Below are 10,775 nucleotides of genomic sequence, written 5' to 3' on the forward strand. Positions count from 1 at the left end.
AGGAGTAGCTGGTGAGCTTGAACCACCAACCTTGCAGTTCAAACGGCTTTGCAGTCTGGCGCATTAACCCACAGCACCACACCAGGACTCTATAGTACTTACGAAATTTACTTGCATCTCCCAAAGCTTTGAAACTTCTTTTAGACCTTTGTATGTTACTCCAGATCACAGTTCAGTTACAGAAACAAACATCCAGAAAGAATGAATGCTTCTAGGGAGGGGGATAGGTAGGAGGAAGACTAACTTTTCATTACAAAGCCTTTTGTATTTCTTAAATTTTGTACCCTATGCAAATATTATCCTCTCTAAACAGAAAGAGGAGTCCTGGTATGGCAATGAACTGCCAGGATGGCTTCAACTTCACAATCAGTGATTCAAACCCACCAGAAACCCTATGATTTGGGGTTTAGAGTTGATATGATTTGGAACCGACTGAATAGTACTTAACAACAAAACAGAGAGAAAAAAGAGGCCAGTGGGGGGAGAATTGGCACTTGGACCAGATCTGCTACTCATGAGTTATATATATAATTTGGGACAAGTCATCTCACTTCTTTTAGATTTTGTTCCCTTTACAACAAAATGGGGGAGGGGAGTGTTACTTATAAAGGTTCTTCTAGTTCTAAGATTCTATTATTCTAATTTACTCTGCAAAAATAATGAAAAATTCAGAGTCATCAAATGGCCAGTCTCACATAGTAACTTTAATTAGAAACTCATTATAATTAAATGAGGAAAAAAAGACTTGGATTATTAAAGTCAAAATTCCTTGAATCTGGAAACAGAGATAAAATGGAAATGAGAATGTAGAAAATAAACTAATGATCTATTCTACATCCTCTCCTAGCCTAAAATTTCTTCTGCCTTTGCAGAGTTCTCAGACTAGTATCGTGAGGAATGTTAAAAAAAAAAACAAAAACCTTTTCCCCATACCAGAATCTGGCCAGTCCTCTTAAAGAGCAAGAAAATGCCCAAGTAAGAAAACATTGCAACTCTCTACTCTGACCTATGTAGAATCAATCTCTATGCGACCTGGGCCTATCTTCACCTCTTTCAGCAAAGAAAAGCCCAGTAATCTCTCTCATACCACATAGGACAAAAGACTTTAAGCATCTGAGACAGGATCCCAGACATCCAGAGTAAGAAGGATACTAAAGCCATTAGACTCACAATTATTTGAGCTGTATATCCCCTTCATAGCTTGGATAAGTTTACCTTGTGTGAGGTACATACATAAAACATGAGGAAAATGAAACACTTCCTATATGCAGATGAAGTACAAGAGGCTATGTCAAATGTTCTGTTCAATTCAACTAACACTTACTTAGTCTAACTACTTCTAATTTGTTATTTCTAATTCTGGTGTAATCTTACAAATCAGATAACCAGTCCGAAGGGGAATCTGACCCTGAGGAACTAAAGGGCTCTGCAGTTATTGCACAGCCTTTGCGGTGGCAAATGGATAAATGTCTGTGATAATATACGTGACGAAAACCAAAACCAAAAAAACCTCATTGCCTTTGAGTGGATTTCAATTCATTGAGACCTTGTAAGTTAGAGTAGAACTGCCTCATAGGGCTTCCGAGGCTGCAAATCTTTACAGCAGTATACAGTTTCATCTTTCTCCCAAGGAGTAGCTGGTGGGCTTGAACCACCAACCCTGCAATTAAGCAGCCCAACATTTAACCTACTATACCACTAGGGATCCAATACAAGTGATGTTGTTGTTGTTGTTAAGTACCATGGAGTCAGTTCTGCCTCATAGTGACCCTGGCACAGGGTTTCTGAGGTTGCAAATCTTTACAAGAGCAGAACGCCTCATCTTTCTCCAGTGGAACAGCTGGTAGTTTCAAACTGCCAACCTTGAGGTTAGCAGCCCGATTCATAACCACTACGCTACCAGAGTTCCTTAATACAAGTGATATAGGATGTTAAATTGAAAATGTCAAATGAGGTATCAAGACAAAACAAATTTAAAGCTCCAAAGAAAGACATCAGACAAAGATAACAGGTTTGGGGACATTAAAAACTACTCCTACAGAAAGAGGGTTCAAATTTGTAAAGGAATATTTCTTTGGAGAGAACTGCTGGTGAGCCAGGAGTTCCACCTCTCCATCTACCAGATGGAATGGAGGTACCACACCTCAAGCCCAATGAAAGAGGCCTCCAAAAGACAAGTAGAGGGACTTGATACATGACCCACAGGGTGTGAGGACACAACGGGCTGATGTTTGATCCCCATATGGAAAATCTACCTGCTGAGAGATGAGCTGAAAAAAAAGGTAGCTGTTTTAAGGTTGGTGTGCACTTGCAAAATGTGTAAAGGCCAAGGATAGATGGCTGGTGGGATGCTAAATGGTGCATCTGCTTGGAAAAACAATTTGACAGTTCCTCAAGTTAAACACAGACTTATATGATTCTAATTATATAAAATATCCAGAATAAGCAAATCAGAGACAGAAAGTATATTAGTATTTGCCTAGGACTGGGGTGGAGAAGAATAGGGAATGTGTGTGGGATTTATTTTAGGGAAGACAAAAGTACTCTAAAATTAGATTGTAGTGATGGTTACAATAACCCTATAAATATACTTTAAAAATACTAAATTGTACACTTTGAATGGGTAAACTGTATGGTAAATTATATCTCAATGAATGCTAAAAAGGAAAAAACAAACAAACAGAACTGGAAATGCTCCCAAATGCCTCACTCAAATTAAATACCTACTATACCCTCTTGTTACCCAGCGAGTTGCTGGATCAGTTCACCCATCCCAGATGTTTTCCTCATTTCCTGCTTTGAGCCATACTCTATAATTTAGTATTAGCAGAAGGTTAGTAAGACAACACATCCTTTGTTGCTGAATTTTACACAATGTTTACCATTTGTCTCCAACATACACATTTCCTCTGTTTTCCAACTGCAGCTGAATTGCCAAAACCTTGTAGAAAATAATTACCCTTCTACATCCCTTCCTGGTTTCAAGACAATTCCAAATTCTTCGTGCATAATCAAGTGTCTATAGCAAACTCATGCTTTGTTTTGCCTCTCCAGGTTTTAAACCCACCAAGCTGTTCAGTGAACTAAGAGGGCTCTTACATTGTTTCTCTTTTTGGGCTAGAACAGGAGATTCCCTCTTTTACTGTTAGAAGCTAATTCACTTGCCAGAGAGCAGCTCTCTGCTTCACTTTATTTTCACTTCAAAAGCAGTTTATTAAATTCCAAAGGATACTACGAGATATTTGTACCAAAGTTTGGTTACAACTACTCCTAACTCTGACAGCATTTTCATGTTATCCTGACCCAACCATTTAACCGTTTATATCACTATATTTCTTATGGGATGTGGTTGAAGATGACCTTTCTGAAAGTTAGTGGGGACTTGTTCTTTAATTCAGAAAACTTGCTTTCTAGGTTGTTTTATAGAATTTGTCTTTCAACAATCTGAAATGTTCTTGTCTATGAATATTTAGGATAAAATGCAAGACCTATCTTTTCCAGAGTCTTAAGATAAATAGGCTTTTACATTGCTACTAATCACTAAGTAATGTTTTATCTATGAGCAAATTAATTTTATATTGTTGTGCCAGGTCAGTCCTATAAAGGGTTGTAAAGTGTCACTGTTAAGTGCCATCAAGTCAGTTTAGCCTCACAGCAACTCTGTAGTGTTTTCAAGGAGCAGTTGGTGGGTTTGAACTTCTGACGATAAGTGTTATGGAGAATGACTTTTGAATCTCTTGATAAAGTTATATATCAGTATCATGCAGTGAGCTTCAGAAAAAACAAAAACATCTCTCTTCTTATTTGAAAGAACATAACTTAAAATTTACTCTCTATATATCCTTATACACAACTGGTAGGAATGTAAAATGGTCTTTTGTGTCTGGTTTCTTAACTCAGCATAATGTTTTCAGGGTTTATCATGTTGTAACACATGTCCATACTTCATTCTTTTTTATGGCTTAGTAATACTCCACTGTGTGGTATGCCAGGAGTGCCACTTCTCCATCCATCATACAGTTGTTTATTCCTTCATTAGTTGAAGGACATTTAGATTGTTAACATATTTGGATATTATGAATAAAGCAGCTATAAACATTTGTGTACAAGTTTTGTATAACATTTTCATTTCTCTTGGGTAGATACCTGAGTAGGATTGCTGGGTCATATGATATCTGTTTAACTTTTTGAGAACTGTCCCACTGTTCTTTAAAATGGAAATATAACTTTACATGGACTATAGTTCTGATAGGGTCGCTATGAGTTGGAACCAACTCCACGGCACATAACCGCCACCACCATAGCTCTGAAAGCTGAAAGCTAGTATAAATATTTTAACAACAAAGAATTATTAAATTATTGAAATAAACATTGAAAAAAAAAAGTGGTCTTAAAACACAGACTTCATGACTTCATTTTTGTCTAACATATTCTATTGTTGTTGTTGGTAAGTGCTCTGGAATTGGTTCTGACTCAGTGACCTTGTATAGGGTTTTTGAAGCTATAAATCTTTACTGGAACAGAAAACCTCATCTTTCTCTCTCACTTTTGAAAAAACATTTTCAGTATATACTTAGGTAGTCAGTTGCTGGATTTACTTATTCAGATTAACTTCTTTATGATGGTGATACTATCAAAAATTGTAGATTCAATATTATATACTTTCAAGATGCCTGTATTAAAAAATGCTTCCATAGATGCCTTCAAAAGACTTTCTACCAACTGCTCTGAAAGAGATCACATTAGAAAGTCTGGGATAGAGTGGAAAAAAATGTGGAACAAAACTCAAAATCAAAAAAAAAAAAAAAAAAAGACCAGGATTACTGGTCAGATAGAGACTGATGGAACCCCGAGACTATACTCATCTTCATGGCTCAATTTTCAGCCAAGCACTAGATGGGTATGTAGGGGAGACAACAACAGTAGCGAGGTATGCCCACAATACAATGGCCAATCACTCTAGGACAAATTTCAGAAGGTTGGGAAGGAGGAGGAATGGAAACAAGAATCACAGGGAGGAAATGGGATAAGTGATACTGCATTTGAGGGGGTTGCAATCACTGCGATGAAACGGAGTGTCTGATTTCTTGATTGTAAACCTAATGATGTATTCTGTAAACCTTCACTCAATTCACAATAAAAAGTTAAAAAAAAAAAAAGTCTCTAAATGTATCTTTTTTCATTTAAAAAAATTCAGCTTACCGTTTTCAGTTTATAAGGTGAAATCATTTCAATAGTTTAAAATTTAAGATTTGACATTTCAGTTCCAAAAATACAACTGGTATTTTAGGAACTGAATTTAAGTGCTGTCAAGTTGTTCCGACTCATAGTTTATAATGAGCAGCTAGTGGGTTTGAACCACTGACCTTGCAATTCAGTACAGTGCATATCATACAGTGCTACACCTATATTCCAAAATACCAATTAGAAGACAAAATCATTTTAAAAGATTAAGTACAAACAGCCCAGGTGGTGTAGTGGGTTATATCTAACCGGAAGATCAGCAATACAAATCCATCAGGTGCTGCATGGGAAAAAGATAAGGCTTTCTGCTCCCATAAAGATGTACAGCCTCAGAAATCCTACATAGGGTTGCTATAGGTCGGAAGTGACTTTAAAGCACAAAACAACACAAGTACAAATATTAGCTAGAAGCATTAATGACTCAAATTGTTGTTGTATGCCGTGGAGTCGGTTCCCACTCATAGCGACCCTGTACAGGGTTTCTGAGGCTGTAAATCTTTACGGGAGCAGAAAGCCTCATCTTTCTCCCGCGGAACAGCTGGTAGTTTTGAACTGCTGACCTTGCGGCTCGCAGCCCAATTCGTAACCACTACGCTACCAGAGCTCCTTAATGACTCAAATTACCAACCTTAAATACATCTTCAATGCATCTACTAAGTTCTTCTTCTGTCACCAAAACGGTCCCTGGCACCATGTCACGTTCTGGAATCTCTAGAGAACAAAAAATATAGTTACCCACACTCAGTGCCTCACTGAACAAAAGAAACTGAGCCCAAGAAAGACAGTTTTACTGGAGTGGTGGCCTGGTAAACTGACACGGTTACCACTGCCCAATAAAGCACCATTCAAACACATTTCACAGGAACTATACTACCACTGGCACTGACTCGATGGCATCCAACAACAACAGCATACTACCACTGATTCTTATCTCATGTATTGCTAAGAAAGAAAGAAAAAATCAACTGTCAATTAACCTATGACATATCATCACTTAGAATTTTTATTTCAAATTTATTAAATGAGAAAATGGGAAGTAGATGAAATGAAAACAGCAGAGAATTAATTGATGGCTGTGTCTAGGTGTTAAGAACAACACAGTTTATCATTTTCTTTGTATGTTTGAGTGTATTTTAAAACTTCTCTTTTTAAAGCATCAAAAAAATATTGAAAGCTCTCTTTTAGACTAATTCAGAAGTATGGTTTTATTATGTATCATTTTCTATACACGCTCAATAATTGGAATAAATTAGATAAAGAGTCCTTAAACTTTGATATTCAGTGCCCAACTCTTCTGAAACACTTTGAATGTTACGTATGCTATTCCAAGAGCACAGCTGATATGACATTTCTTAAAACAATTCTCATCTGGATGTCCTTCCAAGTCACTAGCATTACTTTTGTGAGTTTTAATGCTCATTTGCAAGCACACACAACTACTTCATGATTGCCACCTGGCTAACTGTGATTGACAGACGCATTCTGATAGCAACATTGTTAAAATGTGAAACAGATTTCCAAAATAAACGTTTTTAGTTTTTTTTCATATAAAAATGTGTGCTTAAATTTCTGAGGTAATTAATAATGATCACAAAGTCCTAAAGATGTAATAACAATATAAGAAACATTACGCTGCTTACTATAACATCAGCAGTTTGAACTCACCAGTCACTCCACAAGGGAAAGATGGGACTTTTTGCTCTGGTAAAAATTTACAGCCTCGAAAAACGCTATACAGGGTTGCTGGGTTGGAACTCATTCAATGGGACACAGCAACTACAACAACAACATACTTCAGATTATTTTTCCAGAGGAATGGTGGCACTATATAAGATCAGTCATATTATTCCCTTGTCCTTTTTGTTATCAACAGACTGAACACGCAAAACATGCAGCTAGGTTAACAAATGTAATCTAATACATGAAGCTATTGTTGTTCAGTGCTGTTGAGCTGGTTCCAACTCCTAGCGACCTGAGTAGGGAAGGTTTCCCACCAGGCTTTAAATCTTTGCAGGAGCAGAAAGCCTCATCTTTCACCCAAGGACCAGCTTGTGGGCTCGAACCATGTACCTTATGATTGGTACTTCAGTGCTTACTGTATGGAGGCACCACACTCCCAATACATGAAGAATGCCTAATAAACAGATGTTCAATTAATACTTCTTGAATGAATGAGCAAGACCCTACAGAAAAATATTATTGGAATGATCCACAATTGGAATGAATCTAGGTCTCTAGATGCCTGCTCAAACTATAACACCACTTGATTCACTCAGAAGGCCTCTAAAACGCAGAATATTAGGCTCCACCCACTTCTGACTCCGTAGATCGGGGATAAAGTCTATAAAAATAATAAGTTCCCAGACAGTGCTGACACTGCTGGGCTTTGAACTACACTTTGAGAACTACACTGCTCTAAACGAACGGAAATTTGTGAACGTTAAAAAAATTAAAAGATTAGTATTTAATACATGAAATTAGAAATATAAGAATTGCAAAGGTCAACAGAAAGAATACTTCATATTTTGAGCCAGTTTTGAAGAATGTACTGATTCTAGATTTCAATCAAATGTATAAAGGAATTTCAATTTTTGACTCATATCATGTTTAACATATCTGAATGGTAACAAATTTTACTTTACCAGTGATCAGTGTGGTTAAGCTTTACTGGGGCCAAGTAAAACTCCACCCCCAGTCCTCCGTGTATATATACATGCAAAAAATGCATACAACAAATTACTTATATACATGTTGTTGTTGTTGTTAAGTGCCGTCGAGTAGGTTCCTACCCATAGCAACCCTGTACAGAGTTTCCGAGGGTGTAAATCTTTACGGGAGTAGAAAGCCTCATCTCTATAGTCAATAGAAAACTAAATTTGGTTTAATCATGTTTTTATTGTTGTTGTTAGTTGCCATCAGGCCAGTTCAGACTCCTGGCATTCTCTGTGTGCAGAGCAGAACTGCTCCACAGAGTTTTCAAGGGGGTGCCCTTCCAGAAGCAAATCACAAGGCCTAACATCCAAAGTGCCTCTGGGTGGATTCAAATTACCAACCTCTGAGCTAGTAGTCAAGCACTTAACCATACCAATCATGTCATCATTTTCTCTCTCCATTTGAACCTTACAAACCACTATCTGAAAAGGTTCTTTCGTTGATTAAGAAGGCTAAAATGATACTCTACATCCCAGCATTAAACTCAACAGAGCATGAAAATATACTCAGGGAAGTGGTGAAAATGTCAATCTTCTAAACCATTAAAACAGAACTAAAACCAATGACTAAATCTGTGGAAAATTGAGCATCAAAATGAATGACAGGAATGCATGATAACATACAGAATAAAAAAAATGAATCCATTAATACATACTGATACTTAAATAACTACTTTTTTAGAATATTAAATAACAAATTTGAAGGAATAAAAGAAAGCATTTTACAAGCAAGAACCATCACTGGATACTAAACCACAGTTTGAAATATTATTGGGAAACAGAAAAATCACACAGTCTCTGACTAAATCATTCCATAGATCACTAATTCATTACAAAGGGGAAAATGTATTTCTATAATGGAGAAATATGTTTATCACTATTTTAACCAAATAACCAAATTTAACATCACTAATGATGGAATCCTGGTGTGGTGGTGTAAGATCAGTATTGGACTGCTAACCACAAGGTTAGTGGTTCAAACCCACCAACCACTCCTTGGAAACCCTATACAGGGTCACTATGAATCAGAATTGTCTCCACAGCACTTAACAACTACAATAATGGGATGGTACTAGTGGTGGTAGTGTGCCATGGAGTTGGTTCTGACTCACAGCAACCCTATATAGGGGGTTTCCAAGGCTGTAAATATTTACTGGAGCAGTAAGCCTCATTTTTCTTCTGCAGAACAGCTGGTAGTTCAAACTGCAGCCCAATCTGTAGCCACTACACTATAGCAATGGGATTAGCGGGAGAAAGATGAGGTTTTTGCTCTCACAAAGATTTACAGGCTTGGAAATTCCAGATAGTGTCTCTATGAGTCTAAACCAACTTGGCACACTTACTACAACAATAATAATGAGAGACAAGAGTCTTCCAGGCAGATCTGAGTCCCAGGTTTGATTCCCAGCCAAAGCGCCTCGTATATATTAGCCACCATGCAAACGTCAGTGGAGGCTTGTGTGCTGCTATGATGCTGAACAGGTATCAGTGAAACTTCCAGATAGACTAGGAAGGCAGGCCTCAAGATCCACTTCTGAAAACCCTAAGGACTACAATGATTGAATGGTAAGCTCAACCAATCAGGAGAAGCGTGCAGGCTAGGGGGGCAGCATTTCATTCTGTGGTGTGTGGGGTCACTGTGAGTCAGGGGCCGACTTAACCATAACTAACAACAACAACGGAAGGTGGACATCATCAAACAATATCACTAATAGTACAGGCAAGTAAAATTGTGCTGACGATAATTAAAAATGATTGCAACATTACATCGTTAGGAAACTGCCAGAAATTCTAGCTGGATGCAGAAGAGAATGCGGTATGAGAGATATCTTTACTGACATAAGATGGATCTTGACTGAAAACGAAGACCAGAAAGAAGTTTGTTGTTGTTGTTAAGTGCCGTCAAGTTGGTTCCAACTCAGTGACTCTGTATAAGGCTTACAACTGCCAACGCTGCAATTCAAACAGACCTTCAGGTCTAGTGCTTATCCTATGGTGCCATACCAGGTTGTATTTTATTGCCTATGCCAAAGCTTTTGACTGTATATCAGATCATGACAAACTATGGATAACCTCGCAACGAATGGGTATTTCAGAACAATTGTATATATAAGAAACCTGAACATAGACCAAGAGGCAGTTGTTAGAACAGAACAAGGGGATACTGAGTGGTTTAAAACCAAGAAATGTGTGTGCTAGGGCTGTATCCTTTCACCATCCATGTTCAATCTGTATGCTGAGAAGGAGTATAATCAGAGGAGCTGGATTATATGAAGAACATGGTATCAGGTTTGACAGAAGAAATTCAAATGATACAAACTTACTCTGCCATTACCACTTGTATACCACATGTGGAAAGAGGTGGGAGGGAGATCCACTAACCAGATAGCTGTTATGCCGTCAAGTCAGTTTTGACTTATAGTGACCCGATACAGGTTACCAAGGGGTGGCTGGTGAGTCTGAACCACCGAACTTGCAGTTCAAACTGACCTTGCTGTCCAAAACTTATCCTACAGTGCCACATCAAGAGTAGAACACATGTTAATGCTAGTGAAGGGAAGGCCATTACACAATATGGGGGAAGTCAGCACAACATAATCAGGTAAATGAGGGCATTGAGAGGTAAGCAAGAATAAAGTACAACTATGGTAAATGCTGTAACACACAATTCTGAAAGAATAGTAATAACAACCAAAAATTTGTGAGGGGTTACATAGGTAGTTATGTATGCTGTGTAGGTGTAAGAAGGGGGATAGGAGTATTTGTTGTTGTATCTAAATGCCATCGAGTCGGTTCTGACTCATAGCAACCTTGTATAAG

At 37.8% G+C, this 10,775-nt stretch overlaps 1 protein-coding gene across 1 annotated transcript in view; it reads right to left on the reverse strand.

Annotated features, from left to right (window-relative positions):
- Window positions 1-10,775, reverse strand: part of TANGO6 (transport and golgi organization 6 homolog (Drosophila)) — a 242,816-nt gene that overhangs the window by 198,854 nt on the left and 33,187 nt on the right. The window contains exon 7 of the mRNA XM_006860217.1: window positions 5,873-5,955. Within this exon, the coding sequence (XP_006860279.1) occupies window positions 5,873-5,955 (83 nt within the window). The remainder of the gene's footprint in view (window positions 1-5,872; window positions 5,956-10,775) is intronic.

This window comes from Chrysochloris asiatica, unplaced genomic scaffold, assembly GCF_000296735.1.
Source record: "Chrysochloris asiatica unplaced genomic scaffold, ChrAsi1.0 scaffold00037, whole genome shotgun sequence".
Taxonomy (NCBI): Eukaryota; Metazoa; Chordata; class Mammalia; order Afrosoricida; family Chrysochloridae; genus Chrysochloris; species Chrysochloris asiatica.